Source organism: Sebastes umbrosus, chromosome 3 (assembly GCF_015220745.1).
Source record: "Sebastes umbrosus isolate fSebUmb1 chromosome 3, fSebUmb1.pri, whole genome shotgun sequence".
In the NCBI taxonomy this organism is placed as follows: Eukaryota; Metazoa; Chordata; class Actinopteri; order Perciformes; family Sebastidae; genus Sebastes; species Sebastes umbrosus.
Window position 1 is genome coordinate 21,606,396 of NC_051271.1, and position 22,659 is coordinate 21,629,054.

At 38.3% G+C, this 22,659-nt stretch overlaps 1 protein-coding gene across 2 annotated transcripts in view; it reads left to right on the forward strand.

Moving 5' to 3' along the window:
* Nucleotides 1-2,319: 2,319 nt before the first annotated feature.
* LOC119483508 (F-box/WD repeat-containing protein 7) overlaps nt 2,320-22,659 on the forward strand; it is an 80,940-nt gene continuing 60,600 nt past the window's right edge. The window contains exon 1 of one of the 2 annotated variants that reach the window (XM_037761677.1): nt 2,320-2,751. In XM_037761677.1, the coding sequence (XP_037617605.1) occupies nt 2,521-2,751 (231 nt within the window). In that variant the 5' untranslated portion in view covers nt 2,320-2,520. The remainder of the gene's footprint in view (nt 2,752-22,659) is intronic. The other variant, XM_037761687.1, reaches the window with a different exon arrangement.

Here is a 22,659-nt window from a genome sequence, read left to right on the forward strand (position 1 = left end):
AAGTTGTCTGTAAAAAGTTGCACATACGAACACACTGCAAATATTGCAGCTGATGGTAAGCTCACTGCTGACATACATGTACAGTAGACTATACTATATTCTGCTCTCATGGCAGGGTGGGCCAGAAATCTACATGCCCAAAGTAAATTTTTACTTGCCCCTATACAAATTGTTTTATTCATTAGCGGTTATCAAATAACAACAAAGACTTAAGTTAATTGTCATATTTAATCCTTATTCAAGTAAATTAATCTGGAGTGTTGCCACATCCACTAACGCCACCCAACTAGACTCTTGTTTTCAGGATAATTGAAATGCTCGCTTGCGCTTCAGCTCATAAACTTTGTCTTTACCCGAGTGCCGATCGGTACTGCGCATGTACAAATCTCAACAGAGATGAGAAGGAAACGAGTTGGCTCACTCCATGGATGTATAAAGAGAACTGGATACAGCGTTGGAGGCGGGCTCCTGTTCATTCCTATGAGAGTTGCTCAGTGGCGCATGAAGCCAAAATGGCTCAACTGCCAAGTGATAAAGAACCTGGATCTTCTGGCGATCTTCCCCATAAAAAAGTATCTTTGGGTCCAATGGCATCACATGACGGACACGGAAGTTGTAGTACCGCCACAAGAGTGAAAAAATGTAATATCCTCTTGGGGATCAATAAAGTACGTCTTAATACATTTCCTCCCACGAATATGCGCTCCGTCTTCCATTCACGTCTATATTGAAGTCGGCACAATGGAAAAATTCAAGTGTTTCCTACTTTGCTGCGATCTCACAGGTATGCACTGATGCAGCTGTGTTTGTAAATGGATAAGTTATTTGTCTGTTTTATCACCATCTGATCAATATTTATTATTATATTTATTGTATTACCTGCATCAGAGTGTTTTATCGAACAAAAATGCAATTTGACCGTATCTTTAGAATCCCCAAAAAACATCAGCAAAAGATAATTTCACACAATTTTTTCACCACCATGAATCAATACAGTTTGATTAAATGCTTGGAATACAAATTGTGGATTTGATTGGTTTAAAAGCTGCAACTGGAAGTCTGTTAAGTTTTGCCTTGCTTGGTGCAGGTGTTGTCATAAAGTGGTGTTTTGCTTGTGAAGAAGTGGAAAGGAAAAATAAGAAAAGGCCGTACTAAATGGGTGAAATCACCACTACTTTGGTTGACGAGAATGTTCAGTCAGGGAGCTCTCTCTCACCGACAGCCTGTTTGTTCAACATGCTCAATTGGCTGAACAGCTGCCGATAAGGCGCCAACTTGCTCCAATTGTGCTGAACATACTGTAAAAACTATGGGCGTTGGCCCGCCACAAACACTCAATGGCGTCCAGTCGGCCTGGTGTGTCAGGGCCCTCTGGTCTACTCTGATAGATGTTCTGGCTCCGTAATCCTCCTCAAACAATGGTGGATGTGAGAATAGAAGAGAGGTTAAGCCCCGTAGGACTTTCTGTTACCATGTGTTCAGACATTTAAATGCACACAGAGAAGGCTGTCTCTTGCCACTTGCTCTATCTGTAGATTCATACATATTCATCAGATTGTCAGCTGTTTTCTGCTGCATATTAATTTTCTGTGGGAATCAGCATAAACGGCATATATTAACTTTTACTAAACTCCCTGATGTCGCACTCATTGTCATGCCTATACACCTTTATACCTTCACTTCATGAGTGTCTTGTTGTGTAGGTTTAAACAAACAGGAACGACATCCTGCTGCGGCTTCTCTCTTCGTAGCTGCTAGTGAACACACTTTATTAGACTTCATCCCTCTTGACACTTGGTCAAGTGAATCCCTGTTTAAGTGCATGTGTCACACATACTAACATTGAACTGCTGTGTGATCGTCTCCTGAAATATCCTCAGCCTCTTTGCTGACATAAACAGAGTTAGTGACATTCCTGAACACCTTGGTTCATGGAAGAGTCAGAGAAGGTTAGCATTTAACATATCCTAGCGTCATCACTCACGTTGATAAATGTGATTTCGGACGAGGATCTTCTGTTTTGCTGTATGCTGACATTTTTCATTGCGAAAAAGTTAACTGGGCACAGTGATGATGTAGTCCACTAAGTTGGGAGGACCACAGGGAGGTCAGAAAATGACCACAATGAGGAAGCTCCCCGGACACGTGGGCTGCGTCGGACGACTGCTGGTCCACATTCCACCGCCGAGGGGTCATGAGAGCAGATTCCACAGTGCCTGTCTGAGGGGGGAGAGGCTGAGTTGGTCCATCCTCTTTTCAGGCCCTGACGGCAGCTGCTCCGCCTGGCTTGGGCACAACAGTGACCTCACACCCCAGAGATATTTTAAAGGGTGCCAGTCAGCAGAGAGATGAGTTCTGAGTAGGTAGGTGAAGAAGCTCAGCAAGTGAAAGTATTGAGACGTCTAGTTGTGAGGTCTAAGGAAGGTACTACATTCATGTAAGAAAAGTTATCTGCGACAAGAGTCGGACAGGTTTGGGAGCTCCTTCTGGGATATGATCCAGTAGACGGCCTGTTTTGCAATGCTGAGGCATTGCCCTATACCCCGTTTCTCGTCTGGTGCTCGGAGAAAGATGCCAAATGTTGCCTTTGGGAAAGAGAAGACTTCGTCCCACGTGGAAAACCAGCCACTTGACAAGGAAAACCCCAAGGACGTTGCCAAGGAACCGTTACCCCCTCAGAAAGTACTCAAGATATTTAGCATCAACATCATTGCTCAGGGTTTGCCTTTCTGTCGCAGGCGGGTGAGTATTGTACGTATTAGGCCAGTTGTACAGTTTAGGTTTGGTTGAGCCCAAGAACCCTAACATGTCAAAGGTCATCTCTCCCCCCATTTAACCTAGGTTGTTGTTGCTTTGTGTACCTACTGCTTTGGCGAATCAAAACTGAAGCTACTTGGCTACTTTCATTTCTGCTCTACTTATTACTTGCTTTTGTTTTGTCAGCACAATGAAACATTCACTTTTACACATTTACTACCAAATTAACCTTTTTTACATGTCAAATGAATGTAAAGTCACACCCCCACAAAACAAATGAGCAGATTATCTTCCTTTTAATGACTTGCTTGAACTTGAATACACAAGTGTTTTTACCTTTAAAACCGCTTAAGGGGTATTGGTAAGAATGAATAAGAACAAATTAATACACTTGTGATGATATAAGATGGATTTGTCCTTTTGTCAGATGTTTTTCAGTCGTTTCCGTACGCCCACAGATACAAAAGTTTGCGTGCTATGGCTCCACCCATGACAGACAACGGACACCAACATATAACCTTAAAAAGACCGTCGCCAATGAGCCTATTTTTAGGTTATGTTTTTAGATGAAGATATATATTATAATTGGATAGAAAATAGGAAACATACATTATTCACTTTCAATTTATGGAGTAATTATAATTAAAAGTTTTGTTTTTAACGGTAAATAATTAATATCTTAAATATTCCGATTAATAAATACTTTTATTCATTATAGATGGGGTTATAGGAGTTTTATATACAGTAATCTGTTGTCCTTGAAATGTATACAAATGAAATGAATACATTATATCCGTCGGTGTCATCCATCGTGGCCAGCAAAGGACGGGTGGTGACTTAACATAAAATGGTTTTGTTTTCTTAACTTTCTTAACTTTACATTATAATTTTCAATTCTTCTAATGTGTTAGAGCAAGTTGAAGGTTGAAGCAGTTCTAAAAAGTCAGTGCTCTTTAACTATGACATTAGTAATTCCTTCTTCTGACATCAAACAAGGCTGCCCGTTAGGAGCTGTAACATTAACATTACTTGTATTAAAAGTCTGACACTCCTGCTGAATTAATTCAGCTTTTGAAATTAATAAGATTAAACTCTCATGTCAAGATGCTTCCCAAACGAACCGGGGGCAGTGTGTGAAAGACATAAACCCTCTAAATCTCTTCATGTTTTGTCACTGGCAGTCTAACATTCAAACATCAAGAGATTAAAGCTAGTCATGACGACACATTCACAGAAGTGTTCAGCCTTCACATTTTAATTGATATTTCTTTTAATGCAGATTAAATAAAATGTACTTATACAAGATTTATTCAGACAAATAATTTATTCATGCTGCCATTTGAGAATTTGGTAACACTTTATAATAACCATCATTTATAAATGGTAAAATGATAGTTAATTAATAGTTATTTTACTGTTCACAAACAATGAAATGATAATTAATAATGTTTTTGTTAATAATTACTAGTTCTGCTATAATTTCTGTTATTTTATCATTAGTTTGTGTAATATGAAATAATTTGTTTATAAATTATATATTGTATAGCTGCTAAGCTGATAAGAGACGACAACAATTACATTCTTATTATATTAAAAAACTAGTTATTGACAGTTTATTGTTGCATACATTAAAACATTTTATAAACTATATTAAGTATTTCTTAATAATTACTAAATGATTTGGAGACCACCTTTAAGAAATTGTCAGGGAAACATCTATAAATAGATAGATGGCCCAGAAACCAATAATTAACCATTGACAAAGTATTAACTATCTATCTAAATAATGTTCATAGATGCTTTACAACATATTTATTACCCATTTAACAAGGTATTATAATCATCAGTTGCAACTTTATAATAGCCATCCAAATAATGTTTATAGACAGGTTACAAAGAAATTATTAACCATTAACAGAGTGTTACAAATATCTGGTCTAATTATGTAATTTGTTATAGATGTTTTACAAACAATTTGCTAAAGGTTTACAATTAATTAATTTATCTTTAACAAATACTTAAAATGTAGTATATAAAATGTTATGCGTGCAACAATAAACTGTTAAAATAATATATTAATGCATAAGTAATAATTAGTAAACATTATAATTATAATAATATGATTTATAATTAATGTAATAATATAATTAATATTATAATGTCATGGTTTGTTTAACAGAAGAACAACTATTAACAAAATTTTTATTAACTATCAATTTACTATTTATAAATGATGAAGTGTTACAGAGAATTTCATTATTTTTAATTAGATATAGTGCTTATGTCACTTTTTGTAAATTGAAAAAAAAATTCTGCATATTCACCAATGTTAATTTTTAGTTTTGGTTTATTAAAACATATAAAGCAGGAAATAATTATTTTAGCTTTGTATACTGAACATGTGTTTGCTTTTTTATATTATATCTGGCTTACATACCTATGGCCAACCAGATTTTAGTAGGTGCTTTAAATTTGTTTAAATTAACTTGTCAGGATTTTAATTAAACATTAAGCAGAGAACATCGTGCCGAAAGGAACTCCAACTGTTGAATTACAGTATAGTGGTGCTGACGGTGTTTCCTTAATGTCATGAGATATAGAAAGATAGTTGGTTAAAAATATCAACCTCCTGTCAGAAAAACTTGGAGATAGATGGGGTAGTGAGGAGAAAGGTTGTGAAATATCAGACTAAAATAGAAATAAGGGTAGATGTCACAATGACAGGGGAGTGTCAGCGTGTCCTTTTTCCATTTTTGGTTGTCTCTCAGATCAAAGCTAGCCGCCGTGTTGGTGACCAGCTTTTTAGACAAAGGGTCTATTATGGTGATTTAGTTTTAATTAGTGCTGTTTATGCAGTAGTTAAACAGTAGGTTCAAAGTATAAGCTGTGACAGACCGCAGCAGGAGGTTTCTTTAGTTAACCCAGCCACAGGCTTAAAAATGTCAAGTCAAATCTTTGTGGCAAGGCGAGGCAGCGTTGATTTAAAAAGAAGAAGAAAGGTAGACAAAGAGGGATCCGGTGTGTTACACCTCCTTTGACATTAGATGTTATGCGTCATCCCTGATTACATCTCTACATATAGCCTGTATAATTTTATATGTTGCAGTCGTACCTTTATTTAGCATCAAAGACATTTTGTCTTTACTTACTAAGATTTGTCCGGTCTTCGGTTTAAGAGTAAATGCCTAAAACAACACCGGATTTTAACCCCGGAGACCGCTTTTTCGTACCCTGCGTGAAACCAGAAATCAACGTTGATTCATTTGTCACATAACTTCGGTACTTAAGTCCAGTAACACCACTTCCGTAGTTATTTTAACCTAAGCCACGATCTTTTCCTAAACCTCACTAAGTAGTTTTGCTGCCTAAACCTAATCAAAAAAGTTATTTCCTGGGAAGATGGAAGTTTATTTTGAAAAGACTGTATGCATGTAACGAGTGGAAATTGACAATTGTTGCTGGACATTCATAGGAAAACGCACAAAAAATGAGCAATAACTTTTTGTTAAGATATCATACGAACTGTTGTAAGAGGATAAGTTGAATAATTGGTTTGACTGTTAAACAAGAAAGAACTAGGGAAAAGCACAGTACACCTTGAGTTAAAGTGTTCTTGCCATCTGTATGCCAGTGGATTAGACTAAGGCATCTGTGTTTGTGCCCAGGAACACTTTTACTTTTGATTATTTGCTTTTCTTGTTTAAAAAGGCGAGCAAGTCAGGAAGCTTTAGACTGAAGAAAGGGAACTTGAGCTTTAAAGTTGTTTATGAAGTCTGTTTTGTTGGATGGACTAAATGGAGGGGCCCACAGGGCCAGATCATAGGGTTGTTGTTGCTCCATGCAGAACAGGAAGCCACGTAGGCTCTGCTGTGCATGTGTCAGCTGTCTCCAGTGAATGGCATAGCTGGGATTTCCCAGGGTCTCTGCGGTATGGTACCAACTTAAGTCGCCTGAAACTACGTCTTCATTAAGAACAAATTATACAGTAAAATACAAGTTTTGTATGCTTTAACTTTGAATTTTGTTGCTTATATTGTCTACTTTTTTATTCCTCTGTTTTTGTTTTATTCCAATCAAAATATTAATATGGACATGGGAGCTTTCTATGAGGCAATGTTGTTTCTTGTACCTATAGAGTGGTGCAGGGATGACATATTTTTGTAGGCCAACCAGGAAGTTAGCATCGCTCCGGTTCCCTCGACAAAAAGCCAATGGGATTTTTCCATTGGGTTTAGGATTATTGCAGAAAATAAGCTCTGTTGCAAGCAAACGTTTATGATGTCTACTCGTAATCTTCACCAATGAACACCACTTTTATGATTTTTGAAGCGTAAATGCAATCGCCAGAATTAAAAAGCTAACGTTAGCCTATAAATTAACTACATCACAGTCACATGACTTCACGTCACCACCACTCAGCTAAAGGCGGACTAGAGTTCGGCGTGATGATGTTTTGTAGTCTCATTTAGCCACTTGTTGGCAACTGATCTTTTTAAGGCTTGTAAAAGCTTCAAAATTCACGAGTGATGTATTTTACATTGTGCAGCAAAACTTGAAAAAAATCTTGTGTTAACAACAGACCTTATTTCAGGCATCTAACTAAAAGCAAATTTTAAAAAAAATAAACTTTGAGATGAGGGAACCGGAAGTGCTAAAATGCTAACTCATTTCCGGGTTTTAGGACTCACTCCTGCAGGACTCTATAATGTCTCATATCTTAAAATGAGATCTATACTGACCCTGAAACTTCTCCTACTGTACTGATAAAGACGGTCCTAGGTTAAATTCCCAATTAAAACGTGACCAGGAGAAGCCAAACTGTATTTCCGGGAGCCAAAATGGGCATCCAGCTGTTGCAGGAGATAGAGATCAGGATATAGATTGAAGATTAACAGCAGGACATTTTAGTTGCGGTATTGCTTTTCTCACTCGCCACACCCTGCACTGCAGGCCTGTTGAGTAAGGTGATCTGGACTTGCCCAGAGCAGCTATGTCTGTATCATCAACAACTATCAGCAAGATGCATTTGCTGTTGGAGCAGGTGTTGTGGGTGTGTGGCAACTTTCTTTAGCGCGTTTGAATTAGAGCCTCAGGGTTGCCTGTAGTTTGTCTACAGACACGTTAATTAGAGCCACACAACTACTGTAGTTTTTGTTTTTTTTGCTCTGTTTATGTGTTGTTTGTTTCATTTGTTGGCCTTTCTCAGTCCGTCAGTTTCCGACTATGAGCTGTTGTTATCATGGTGCTCAACTGGTCTTACACGAATCCACCGAGGAACACTTGTCACATGTGTTATTTCTACTGTCAACTGATTAATTAAGACAGAATGCCATTTTAAAAAATCTTGAACAAATGTGTGAGTTTTATCAGTTAATTAGTACGTTTTTATGCATATTTTCTTTGGTTTATTATGAATCACGCTATCATAATGACACCAAGAAGCCATCTGTCACTATTTGAAAGCGCCATTTTTTTTACTATCTATTTTAGAAAACCTATGCCCGGATACACCGAGGACATTCGTATTCACTTTCAATTCGAGTTGTCTGTCCCTGTCCGTTACGTGACAACCAGGGTGACATGATACGGCTCCTGATTCTGCTACTACCGAGTCAGATGATCTTATAGCGGCTCAAGTGTTGTTTGTCTTTACTATTCATATTTCTAAACCAACTGTTTTCCATCTACAACACCTTGAAATCACCTCAGCTAATTCGGTGTATGGATTGTACTTAGTTAATTATAGTCTTTGCTTCTCTTTCTTCTTGGTTTTGTCTCATATTTTTAGTCGTTTTGCCAAAATGCTACCTGTTGATACAACCTGTCACTTCTGTGAACATTTGTGCACATTTGTAAGTACTACAATGCTGCATTTGAGTGACAGTTAGGCTTGAGTAGCTTGTCAAATTAAATGAAATAAACAAAACAGTGTTATCAGTAAACGGAGTAAAATGAGTAATGAATATTAGCTGTAAAAACAATTTAAGAAGCAGCACATATTGTGGAGTTTGGTGCAGGGGGAAACAGGAAATCCTTTGTGTTTATAATGAAAAATAGCCACAGCAGGAACACTAACAGGAACCAACTCAGAAAAACTAGATTTGTGCAACAAGCACCTGATTAAAACACTAAAAGTCTCTTAACAACATCAGCAATGCAGATTTTTTTATGTGCTCTTTATTAAGCACTATTAAATGTAGTTAAATGAATCCCCTCAGCGTCTCAGTAACAGTAAATTTATTTAAAACTTCTCTGTGCTACATAAAGGTTGCTGCTCTACCTGACTCCCTCATTATTCACTTCAGATAAACCTGCTGCCCTGGAGGAGCAGCTGCCGTTACTAATGTCGGCCTCTGTAGATAAATGTTGTAAAGAAATTAAGGCTTCCCCTGACAGTTTCATGCAGCTTGACAAACACCATCACTCAGACCTTTTTAATCTTTTTTTCTCCTCTTTTTGGATAGCCAATTGTAGAATATTGGGTTTGACAGCACAAGAATCTAATTAATCTTTTGAAGTTTTTTACTTTTTTTCTCTTCTTCCTTTACTGATGCAATACATTGAAACACACTGGAGTAAAGTTGGCATGAAGTTGAAGGGAGATCTCTTGCTTAGTTTGGTGTTTGACTATCACTGTACTGTATATTCTGAATTTTGGAGTTTTTGTATTTTTGTCTTACAGTATTATCCCCGTAAAACCTAGAAAATAATGGTTAATTGCTTGTTTCTCTACCAAGTAAGAGAAGTGGAGAGACTTTAACTGTCATGAAAATTTCGTTTTAATTAATATTTTGTTGGTTTAGACAGTGGACATAGTCACCGTGACGCCCCCCATTGGTTTGTAGACTACAGTTTTGAAGCCTCGAGTTCGGCATTTTGGCCGTTGCTACATTGGTCGTTCGCAACCGGAAGTCACATGAGACGCTGGAGCTAAGTACAATGCTGAATAAGACATATTTAGGTGACCAAAATGTTACAATTAGCTTCCATGGACTGAAAACACACTGTGAAAGGGTTGAAGTTGTAGACGAAAACACGGATAACTCCCCTAACAACATCATGCTGTATTGAAGAAGACTTGAAACTAGCGATTGAAACCATAAACTCATGTTTACAACGTTTACTGAGGTAATAAATCAAGTGAGAAGTAGGGTCATTTTCTCACAGACTTCTATACAATCAGACTTCTTTTCTCAACCAGAGGAGTCGCCCCCTGCTGGCTATTAGAAAGAATGCAGGTTTAAGGCACTTCAGCATTGGCTTCACTTCTCAGACCCGGAGGTTGCCCACTGGGTTTGAATAGAGAATAAGTATTAGATAAGTTGATGAATGAGTCTGCATCTATTTTGATAACTGATTTTTCAAATAAAAATGGCCACCATTCTCTAGTTGCAGCATCTCAGGTGTGAGGATTTTAACTTTTATTTGTCTTATATGACAGTAAACTGAATATCTTTGGATTTAAGACAGAAAAACAAGATATTTGAAGACATCACATTGGGGTTTAAGATATTGTGATTGTGAGAAATAGTGTATTTTTCACCATAATGAAAATAATCGTTACGTGCAGTCCTACAGTTATTTAGTTGATCGGACAGGCCGCTGTAGTGTATTCATGTATTCAGTCATTAAACTTCCTTTGCTTGCAACAAAGAGTCACCCCATGATGTTACCTTGGTGCATTTGACCCCATTTGTTGAGAACATGCAGACTGCTGGCACGAGTCAATGATTTAAGGATGGCTGGTTTTTGTCCAGCGGACATGAAGCCCGTCTCTGAAGTAAGGACCACACCACAGTGCACTGCAGGAGGTTGGATTCCATTGCCCTTGGGCTCCAAATAACACAGAGGGGAGGAAGGCATCTGCCATTGGCTATTCTGAGAAGCAGTCCCATTCCAGGGAGCACACAGATCCAGTCAGCTAGCCACCCGGCACCCAGATCAGCCAAACAGTTTCGTTTACCCCCGATTTCAATGCAGACTCAAAACTATGGCACCGAAAAACTGGGGTTATTTTGTCAGAAAAGATACTCTTCTTTCATTGGAATCTATCTTGATGGGCTTTCAAATATTGTTTTGTGAAAATTGAATACTTTTTTTCAAATAATATGTCAAAAATATTGCAATAACCTTCTGAATATCTGAATATCTGAATATAGCAGCTGCTTTTCTATAGTCAGTAGCCGACAATGTCAAATCAGTCTCTGCATTTTGACATTGTACGTGATCGGTGAACTTTATGCCTGATCTAGATACCTCTTGAGTTCAAGCTGGGGGTTCATGGTGTTATACTGTTGTTGTGCTTTACATACAGAGCATACTGGAGAGCAATGTGCTCCCATCTGCCACGGGGCTGCCGGAAGGCACTGACATTTCCCACGCTGTTTGATACTCTAGGAGCTGAGAAAATATACACTCTTCCTCCTTTAGGAAAGTGTCACAGCTTATTTTAAATGAAGATGTGAAGCAAAGTGAAACCTCTTAAACACTTTCACACATACAAACACTCGTCCAGTTAAATTATTCATCTCAGTTGTGCTGCACGGCTCTCACACATTCTGCTACATAATTCAACACATTCAATAGACTTGAATCTGAATGAACCACCTGGGTAACCGGCTCTTGAGGTTAAACTTCATTTCAATGCTTTTTTTAATGGCGAAAAAAACTGTTTATTTATTACCTGCTGCACTAAATCTGCTGAGGTGTTCTTTTAAAAAATTAAGCACTTTTCTCTGATTTGAAAAGTGCAACCCTCCTGTGACAGTGACCACACTCAAGCGGCTCTGAGGTGTCTGAAATAGTTGGTGTTTTGAAGGAGTCTCTAAGCTGTCGACTATAAGAACACGTTTCTAAGCTGTCTATCATTTCTTTTCCCCCCACAAAACATAATTCATAATGCAAGGAACTGTTCTCCCATGGTTCACACTGCATTAATTCAAACACAACCAATATAGCATAGTGCAGATGAGTCCTAAGAGTTCTGGGTCGTTAACACATACGCACTCAAAAGCTGGGATAGCGATAGGTTGTTATTTATTGTGAATAGGCTGTAAAGCACTAGATTCTCAAATGAAATATAATAATGATAAATTCTATACTAGTTTTGGAACAGTAAATTGATTAGCACATTGAGTCGTGTGCTGCTAGTTTGGTTGTGCTACTTGTGTGCACAATGATAAGGAGAGAAAATTGCTGAGTATATAATAGAAACTGTTGTAGTATAGTTTTTTTTCCATTGAAATGGTATTATATTTTTATTGGCCCTGATTCTTTTAATCAGTGTTTTACTGTGAGTGATGGGATGCTACATTGAGCACACTATTTTCTGCCAAAGTTGGAGCAGTTTTGGTTGTTCTACATTAGAGATTTCTGTATTTGTAGGTTAGGGTTAGGTTTTGTCATGTACTGTACTTCTGGTGGTGTCGTGATAGATCAGTATTGACGATAACAGTGATATTTAAAAAATATAATATTGATATAATGTTAATAATACACATGGTGATATTATATAAATAAGAAATCTTAGTTGACTAAGACCAAAACGACCGATTAGTCAACTAATTGACTAATCCTACGCCCTGCTGCCAAGATAATTCTTTGTGTTGTGTATATCGGTGTCATAAACACTCCATACTGATCGATTGTCTTTTCAGTTGATCGCTGTAACCCCGGTGACAATATTTTATATTGGAATCATCAATTTAAAGTTTATGTTCTTTGGTGTAATTTCACCTTTACAATTGGCTGCTCCACCACCAGACTAAGCTGTGATTTCCCCTCCAGAAATGTGAGCCGTGAATCACTTTGTCCGGTCCCTTTCCCCGGTCTTTGTATCAGCACTTCTCAGCGCTGACCTTCAACAAGCCGGCCCTGTGCCTTTCACAGTGTCCTGCTCGCTGTAATCTGGTCATCAGTGAAGACAGCCTGTGAATGGATAGCTGACTGGCTGTAACTGATGCGGCCGTCTGCATAGTTTGTCTAATCTGTGTATGAACCCTGCTGTCTGAGTCACAGTGTGTGGTCTCCCCTGCTTTTCATGTGCACTTGTGTTGTACTGCAGTGCTGTCTGGACTCTTGCTGCAGTCCGTGACTTCCTGCACTATCACACTACAGCAGTATATATATTATAAGTCAGGTCTGTGAAGTTGTTCTGCCTCGTTTTTGTTACGAGTGGTAATGTGATTACCAAAGTTTGAAAGTTAGATGGCATTGTCGGTTAAACTGTATCAACATCTTTTTTAATATCAGAAAAAGGAAAGTGTCTCTGAAGAACACAAACACAGGGATATTGTCACAACATGTTGATTAAAAAAACTATACAGCAAAAGCATACTCAAAGTCAGGTCTGTTTTGATGGCAGCTTTACTCCGTTGAAACTCACCCTCTACACCCTAAAGCTCTTCATACTGACTATTTGTAAAGACAAAAGACCTTGAGCTTGCCTCCTCTTAGTATTCAACTGCTGTTGATGAAGTATCAAGTGCCTCCTTATTACTTTCACGGCAGGAAGACAAGGTTTTGTAGGTGAGTGTATGAGTGTGTGCGTACCTTAACTGGTGTCACAGAGGTTTGTTGTTCAGAGCGTAAGCAGACGTTTAAATACTTGCTCAGCAACAAGGAGATTACACGGTCTTTTAGAATACAAGGCCTCTAACAGGGCAAGACAATCAGAAAGCTTTTGAAAAGAGAGAGGAAAGGATAGAACTTGTTGTGCTGATACAGAGCAGTTCTGCTGATGGTGAAGCTGTTTTTAAGCATTTGTTTGATATCATTAAGCCAACGGGACAAAGAAACCTCATTGGGTGCAAATGTTAAGTGTGTGTGGTGTACAGAAAGCTATATCTTAGAGTGTATTGCAAAATTAAGCCGAGTATTGTGTGGAAAGTGGAAAGTTCTTCTACAGCTGTTTGGATTTGACGTGTTGTCCACACACACATTCATATCTGAAGCCAAAACTATGCTATGTGCTATGAAAAACAATTTTTTTTATTTTATTTAACCTTTATTTAACATGGAGTAAAGACTCACTGAGATTAAAAATCTATTTTTAAGGAGTGTCCTGGACAAGATAGGCAGCAGCAGTTATACGGTTGCAGACATAAAACAAACATAACAGTTTAAAACAAAGACAAAGAGCAAATTAGAGAATCATTACAGAATAATGGGCCAAAATATTCTAACAAACTGTTGCTTAATTGTAATTGTAATATCAACCTTAACCTGTGAAAACCATTTAATTTTAAATCAACAACTTTTCATCAGCCAAGAAAAATGGCCTTGTTTTCAGCTTTGTGACGATGCATTTTCCAGCGAACCCAAGGTTTTATAAATGGTTTATTTAGCTTTTTAGTCGATAATTGACAGAAAAATATTTCATTTATCTATCATTTTTTAAAGAAAAAATGCTAAAAATCTCTGCTTCTAACTTCTCCAATGTGATTATTTTTTGCTGGTTTCCTTGATCTTCTTTGAGTATTTTAGTTTCGGACAAATCAAGACATTTGGAGATTTCATCTTGGACTCTGGGAAACCCTGGACATTTTTCACTATTTTCTGATATTTTATAGACAAAATGATTAATCGAGAAAATAATCAGCAGAGTAACTGACGTTGTAAATAATTATTATTTGCAGCCCTTTTTAAGAAGTAGGAGAATTTTCCAATAAATAAAAGAACACTTAATCCTTCAGTTTATCTCAAAAGTTTAAAATAGCCAAATTTGGAGATGCATACTTTTCTTTGGACCACAACACTATGAAAAATGTCATATCTATAACGTTCATCGTAATATAATCATCATTTAAGAACAAAATGATTACTGTGAGTGAACATAATATCCTCTCAGAGATGTACAGTAAGTTTTCTCACGGCTGTCAGTGACCACATCCAGTCTCTGTGAGATACTGTACCCAATACATCATCTGACATTGATTAGCAGAATGTATAGTGTGAGAGATGATGGATGACTGCCAGGTTGGGGCCACGGCATCCATATTTATAATTTGCGCAGTTTATAAATGACCTTGGCTGTGGTGTGCTTGTACCTCTAGGTCTGACAAGTAAGGCCGTGTTCAGACCGAAAATAGCTCTCGGTGTTAAAAAACCACAAGGGGCTGCGCTGCTACAGGTACCGGTGAGAAAATGAAATATGATCCAGGAGGTTTAGTTTGAGGAGTACATCAATGACTTTGAAGGCTTATCACATGCCAAAACACTGCACGGGGGTTTATAATACTTTGAGGCAGAATTTTACAACTCTGGAAAGTTATCATGGCAACAGTCATTTGATCCTCGGTCATGACGTTCTCGAGGTAAACAGAAGAATTAATGCTCTTAATGTTGCAAAGAACCTACCAGGAATAAAAAACAGTGGCATTGTGCTTTTTTTAAATTTTTTGCCGGATGACCCTGCAGCCCTCTGTTTGCCCCCCCCCCCCCCCCCCCCCCCCCCCCCCCCCCCACTACTAACGCTTAGTGCTCATTGAATTGAATGAGGAAACAGGGTTGTCAGAATGCAGCCAAACACATAATCCCCAGATTCTTACTTTTCTTTTTACTGTCTGCCAACATTGCATGAAAAGCTTCAAAATGGTTAATTAAATTAGTCTTCCTGCACCCCTTTGACCTTCTGCATTTTATTATTCAAAACATTAAGGCATTGTTGCTGCGAGGTGGTGGATGCATTTATTGTTAATGTGCTCCTGCTAATGTAAATGTGGTGACTCGGATGACTATTAATAGAGTCTTGACCATTTCCCTTCGGCCTCTCTGTGCTGGAATGTTGTAAAATATTCTCTCCTCTCTCTACTGTTAGCAGACAAACATCACATCAAAATACTGTACGACAAAAGGTTCCATCAACCACCAGTTTCGACTGCTGTCAGGCCGGTAAATGTCAGCGGTCGCTATAAGCACCATAGATGCGGGTCAGTATGGGCCTACTACGTTATAAAAGCAAAACTTAAAAGCAACACATTCTAACACGTAAAACTTTATTTCTATGGTTCCGCTTCTGCTCCTGTCATAATTACTACGGTCGCTAGAGGTCGCTGTCATGTTGTTTTAAATCTTCTTTTGGTGATCTACCATGTGAATAGATGATAAAACCTACCAGTGGGTGTAGTAGGTCCCTATTGACCCACGTCTATGGTGCTCATAGCGACTGATAACGCCTATTTAATTGCCTGATAACAGTCTAATATATATAATATATTATATAATAATAATACCAGGATCTCACAGAGTAGATGTGTTAAGAATAACATATGAATGACTACTGCTCTATAACATCATACTTGATGCTCTCTTTTAACATTTAATTAGAGGAATTATCTTGCTGCAGTGGCTTGAATGGTTAAAGCTTTCTTCTTCCCAGAGTTCACACTTGAGAGTTTCATCTCCATCAATGGATGGCAAAGAATAATACACAATCCTTCTGGGCTATAGAGAAATGTCTTTCTAGTCTTCTAAGGACATACTGTACCTCTCCTTTGTGTCATTAACAGAACAACAATGTGGAAATTATAGCTCTCTTTCAGTTGTCCTCTGTGTGTTTAGAACAGAGGGAAGATGGCTGCGTGCCTGGCAGAATATTGACTCACCGTTCATAAAACTCTTGCTTTGTCCACCTTTTATATCAATTTCATCATTCTCTTTTCCTACCGCTGCAGTCTTTTCTTTCATTCATTTATTCATTCGTTGAATTTTTCCTCCCATCAGGAGAGATGACTGTGGTTTTATCTCCAAGGAGAAGAATCAACAGCCGTCCTTATTGTCCCGACTAAATAGAGTCATTCAGTCTCGGTACAGACGACTCCCTCTGACTGAGCATTTCTCCAACACATACTGTTCCATGATTGATTTTGAAACTTAAACTTTCCAAAAAGGTGCCATTGTAAAAGTGCAAATTACTTATTTATGAACAACAAAATTTATTTTACCTAGATTTTTTAAGGGTGGCGGACAAAGGCAAGGACATAATAAACTTAAAACACATCTCTATCCTCTTGTGACTTTTGCAATAACCCCTAATGTCCACTGTACACTTCTCACTTATGGCTTCACTCTCTTCTCTGCTCTTCTATCTTTACATGCTGAGTCTGCATGCAGCTGCACCTCGCATCTCTGAAGAGTGAATTTTACTCATGAATGTATACAGTAAATGCCTAGATTTATTGAAAATTAGCATGAAATTAGTGATTAATAATGCATCATATTTGTTATTGAGTTGTTGTTGTTTTTTATTTTTATGTAAAACCTTTCTCATTTGTTCACTTCTCAAGTCTGTGATAGGGCTGCTTGATTATGGCAAAAATTATAATCCCGATTTATTTTTGGTCAATATTGAGATCACAAATATTTAACACGATTACTCATTGACTTTGGAGACATCATGCATTTAGAAAGAACATTTTGTAGCCTGCATTTTACAGTTAAATGCAATCTGGTGCACTTTGAGAGCAAAATGACGAGGCTAGATCTATGAAGAACATTGTGCTCTAGTAAACAATTAAACCATAAACACATTGGTTATATAGATATGAATGGTGATGACATGGCAAAGTCCCACCCACAAAGCATGGTAAAAGAGATGGGGTCCATGTTTCAAGGCGGGCGGCACGCAGAAAGAGAGGGCACAGCGAGCACTAAATGGTGAGGTCCGGCAAGGAGGGCTGTTAAACGTTACCTTCACCCCGAGCATTTCTAAGCCGACCAAGAGCCGGTCGCTGTACACCACACGGAAGGAAATACGCTTAATCGTTGGAAGCCAAAATCGTAATTGAAATTTGATCAATTGCACAGCACTAGTCTGTGAAGCAGGATAGTGCAGATACAAAATGAAGCTAAGACAGCCTGGTACATGCACAATGAGTAAAGTGCAGCCACAAAGGATCCGTGTCCACATAGATAATAAATAAGCCGCAAGTATGTATTCAGATCCTTGTGAAACACAAAAATGTTGGTAAAATAACTCTAAACAATATTGGAAATGCTGAATAACAGTCTACTTAAAGATGCCTCTGAAACGCTCGCACTGGAAATTGTAACCATGGTGGAGACGTGATGTGGCTGTTGTATGAATCAGGGGCCTCATTACAGAAAAATATCCCAACTCCATCTCCCATCTTAACTTGAGTTTCTAAGATTGAAGAAATCTGATCTTCCAATTGCAGAAGAATTCATAAACTCATGGCTGTGTCCTATCCTATCTCAGACCTCCTATCTTATCTTAAGAAATCCTAACTATAACTGTAAATTGGATTCTTCAGTTGGCACTCGTCCTGTCATGTCTGTATCTTTAATTACCAGTAGGCTACTCGAGTTAGACAAGCCATAACATCAACGGCTCTCATTTGTCACTGGCTAGCTGGCTTGCTACCATGGACAAAAAAAGAATGGCGTAGCATTTCAATCATTATATTTCGGTGTTCATGTTGTTCCACATCGTTACTGTCATTCCCATACAGACCTAACAACAGTGCTGATGACATTTTTGGAAGTTATTTTGAATTTAGGACAATTTGTCATCCTAATTTAGGATTCCTAACTTCCCTAAGTTAGGACGGTTCTGTAATAGCTAAATTCCTATCCTAAGATAATTTAGGATTATTTTAAATGCAGTTGGGATACATGTTTCTGTAATACCCAAAATCCTAAATGTCATCCTAAACTGAGATAAGATAAGATGTCAGACTTATGAAGTTTCTGTAATGAGGCCCCTGAACAATAAGTGTAGCAAAGCCAACAAAGCAGCCATTCATGGAATGAATCCGCAAATCTTTACAGTCCGTTTGAGCTGTCCATCTTAGTCCCTCTGATTAATAGAAATTGAAAAGGCAGTTTTGAGAGCTGCCTTTGAGGGAAATGTTTGGATTGATTGCAGCAATTTTTGTTAATTTACATTATATTAGAACATTTTGGTTTGAGAGTTTCTAATGTGTATAACTTTTAAATGAATAAGTAAAGAGATATGTGACGGTGAAGTGGAGGAAAAGTGAAAAATAAGTGCAGTTTCATTCCTGTGACTTGACGCCTCGGTCTTCTCACAGCATGTGGACCTCTGTGATTTTGTGCGTGGGTGTTGTAGTTTTCACATTTTGCTTTCAGACGAGCGACTGCACACTATCACTGTTCTTTACTGTTCCAGCTCGGGTTTGTTCCTTTTAAGCCAAACACAGAAATTGCTTTTACTTTTCAGCAGTTTGTGCTGTAAAGGCTCGGTGCCGATACCATTTCAGCTGATGCCAGTCTGTACAATTGGTTGAGAAACTAAGAAACCGATATTGATTTGTATGAAACAAAAGTGAATTGCCTCATCACCTACCCAACACTACACCAGACACCGACTACAAACACCTTCATTACAGAGCTGTGAAGTTGTAGTCCTTGCAATTTGGCCTCACAGAAGGCCAAACAGTTTTTTTTTTACATTGCAAACATTTGAGTAGGTTCAAAACTATTCACTAGGTATAAATCTTTTATGATTAGTATGTTTTGTGGGTTGTTGCAACCCTGCTCTCTTCCTTTATCACATACCTCATTACTTATTCCTCTGCATCTTCCTCCCATTGATTGAAGCTCTTACAGTTGTGGTGTGTTAATATTCAGTTTACAGATCAAATGATCAGGTTTTGCTTTTTTCGGTGTCGGGTAGATCAAAAGCTACATACGAACTTGACAGATACTTAGAAGTGGTCTTGACCACACCTGTTTGTGTTGCAGTTCAGTAGTATTTGGCAACAATACTTTTAAAGGGTCGGTTCACCCAAAATCACACCAAAGACATATTTTTATCACTGAAGACATAGTAGTATCTAGCAATGCAAACAGTGGACAACATCCGGGTCTGAAAAGTGAAGCCAATGAGGAATTGCCTTAAACTTGCATTCTTTCTAACAGCCAGCAGGGGTGACTCCTCTGGTTGCAAAAAGAAGTCTGATTGTATAGAAGTCTATGAGAAAATGAGCCTACTTCTCACTTGATTTATTACCTCAGTAAACATTGTAAACATGAGTTTATGGTCTCAATTGCTAGTTTCAAGTCTTCTTCAATACAGCATGATGTTCATTTAGTAAATTATGGTCCCATTTAGAGTCAAATAGACCATAAAGCAGGATATGCTTTAGGTCGTGGCTAGCTTGTGATTGACAGGTCGCTACCACAGCGTTGTCCGGTCTTGGAGTTGTCCGGGTTTTTGTCTCAGGAATTTAAAGGGTTAAAGTTTTAAGACGGAAACACGGACAACTCACAGTGTGTTTTCAGTTCATGAAAGTTAATTGTAACATTTTGTAACCTAAAAATGTGTTATTCAGTGTTCGGTTGTACTTATAGCTCCACCCTGTTGTGTCACTTCTGGTTGCAAAAAAAAAAAGATGGCGACGTCCAAAATGTCGAACTCGACGCTTCAAAGCGGCAGCCCACAAACCAATGGCTAACGTCACGGTGACTACGTCCACTTCTTATGTACAGCCATGCAGATAGTTTTGGCTTCATTTGCCCTTAACTTGACATATCAGTCCCCGACACTGCTGGTTTCCCTCAAACAATGGCTTGAATCGATTTCTGCTTGTGCTGCTCCAAAAAAAAACAAAAAAACAGACATCTGAAAAACTCTCCAGAAGTGTGTTCCCAGAAACAATGTTCTTGTTACTAAGAATAGTCCACAGATCTCATAGAGAGTTTAAATATGGACAATTTCTTCTGTACCAAATAGTTTGACTAAAATCTGTTCATTGCAGAGTTTTTCAATTCATTATTTTTGCTCCCTGCTGTCTGTTGGATTGAATCTATCTGCACATTTTCTGAACTACTTGCCCCATTCAGAGTCTTAGGAGGCTGAAGTCTATCCCAGCTCACATCAGGAAACACCCAGGACACATTTCGTGTCCACCACAGAGCTCATATTAAGACAGTGGTTCTCAAACTGTGGGGCGCAGGCATGACCGGGGGAAAATGTGATCCACAATTAATGTTTTGACGTTGGCATCTTTTTTTTTTTACCGGCAGAACAGTAAACAAAGCTCTTTATGCATCCATGTTAGTAATGGTTTTCATTCAGACAGGTAGTATGTAGGTTTACAGAATGGACAGATATTTGAAAGGGACATAAAGAAAAACAGACGATGCTTTGGAGACGAACACGACAAAGTGCTCATCTGACAGTAATCAAAAGAAAATTTGACCAAGTAGGGCTGCATCGAGTAGGACGAAGCTCCATTCATAACGTACACATTCTGATTATTATTAAACATTAGCCTACCTCCACTTTCTCTTCCCTCCTCTCTCTCAAACGCACACAGAGCGAGCGACGTGGCACTCCGTCCATCTCTGTAATTGTCTCAGTCCTCAGTCCAAAAGTTTAAAATTTACTAAAAAAAGAGAGGTTGTGTTATTTCCAAAATTCACTACATGTTTTTATTTAACGATATATTCTGCCTCAGTCCGTATTTTTCATTGTTCAGCCTCTCAAAAACAAGTTCCACTGCAGTCAAAACATTCTTTTCTCTGCCATACGCACCTGTATTAACGAGGCGGTCTAGCAGCAATCCAACAGCACCATAAATTACTTTTATATAAACAGTATTGAAAATATTTCCTCCTCCAAAGGGGGGAATTACAAAAAAAGTTTGAGAACCACTGTTTTAAGATAAGATAGACTTAATTGTCTTGTAGGAAATTTTTCAAACAGTATGTGCTGCTAAGAAATACAAAATATAGTGCATACATACAGCACATACAGTACACTGTTCCAGTCCACATGCACACAGACACAGTACCTACAATACATGCATAGACCAACTAACAAATTGCACACTGACCGTCATACGACACACCAGTAGTCATTCATAATAGTGTACTTTGTGCAGTAAAAGTAAAGCATGCTTCATCAACATAGAATAAAATAAAATGTACATGTGTACAGTTACTGGACAGTTATTGTTGGATTTAATAACTGATAACATCACGTTGTTTTAGTAGAAAGTGATAGCACTTCATAGCTCCTTGAACCTCCGTATAATGCACTTATTTGTTCATGCCGATGCTCTTTACCTCTAATAAATAGTCTTTCACTAACAGTCATTTGTTTTCTTCTTTTCCTCTCTTATGTCCTGCCTCCTGTTATGGAACGCCATGAACACACAGGTAAGAAAAACCTCTTCTTTTGATTATGTAGCACTTATATTTATTCCCACATCTGCATTTATAGCATCATTTTATGTACAACAGAGAAAAGCTGGTCATAATTCCACTGTGCTCTCCGCTGGTGCTTGAAGCGTTTGGTCTGCAAAATGCTGTTTTGTTACCTCTAGGGGGCAGCATGGACTAAAAGTTCAATGATCACTGAGGTAGTAGAAAGCTCAGTGTTACCCTGGACCTTCCCCATGTTAAATATAGCTAAGAGGATTTGTGCATTACAGCTATGGCTGTATTCTCACCCTGTGGGTTTGATTTCTCTTGCTTTGGCAGTGTTGTGGACATTTTGTGGTCTGATAGGAATCATTTGTGTTCTTTGCTGCAGTTGTTTTAGTGTCAGCGGTGGGCTTGCGGCTCTCTGTTGTCATGCTGTAGTTTTGTGAAATCATCGACACTTGGTACACACCAATCACATCTTTTGTGCCTGAAGACTGACTCCTGCTGTTTTCCATCCACATCTCTACCTCTTGCAGAAATTAGTATTTATAAGCAGTCCCGCGTCCCTCAGACACACATCTGCTGTTATTTATTCAAGCACCAACTCTCCCCTCTTCACTCATTTTCCACATGCAGACACTCCCGGCTAAGAGCTTCAATAAATGTTCAGGTTGTTATGACGACTATGAGTGCAGCACTCAATACTACATTAAGAGTCTGAAGAAGCTCTTACACTGTTGCACATCCCTTCAGGTTTAATGCAATGGT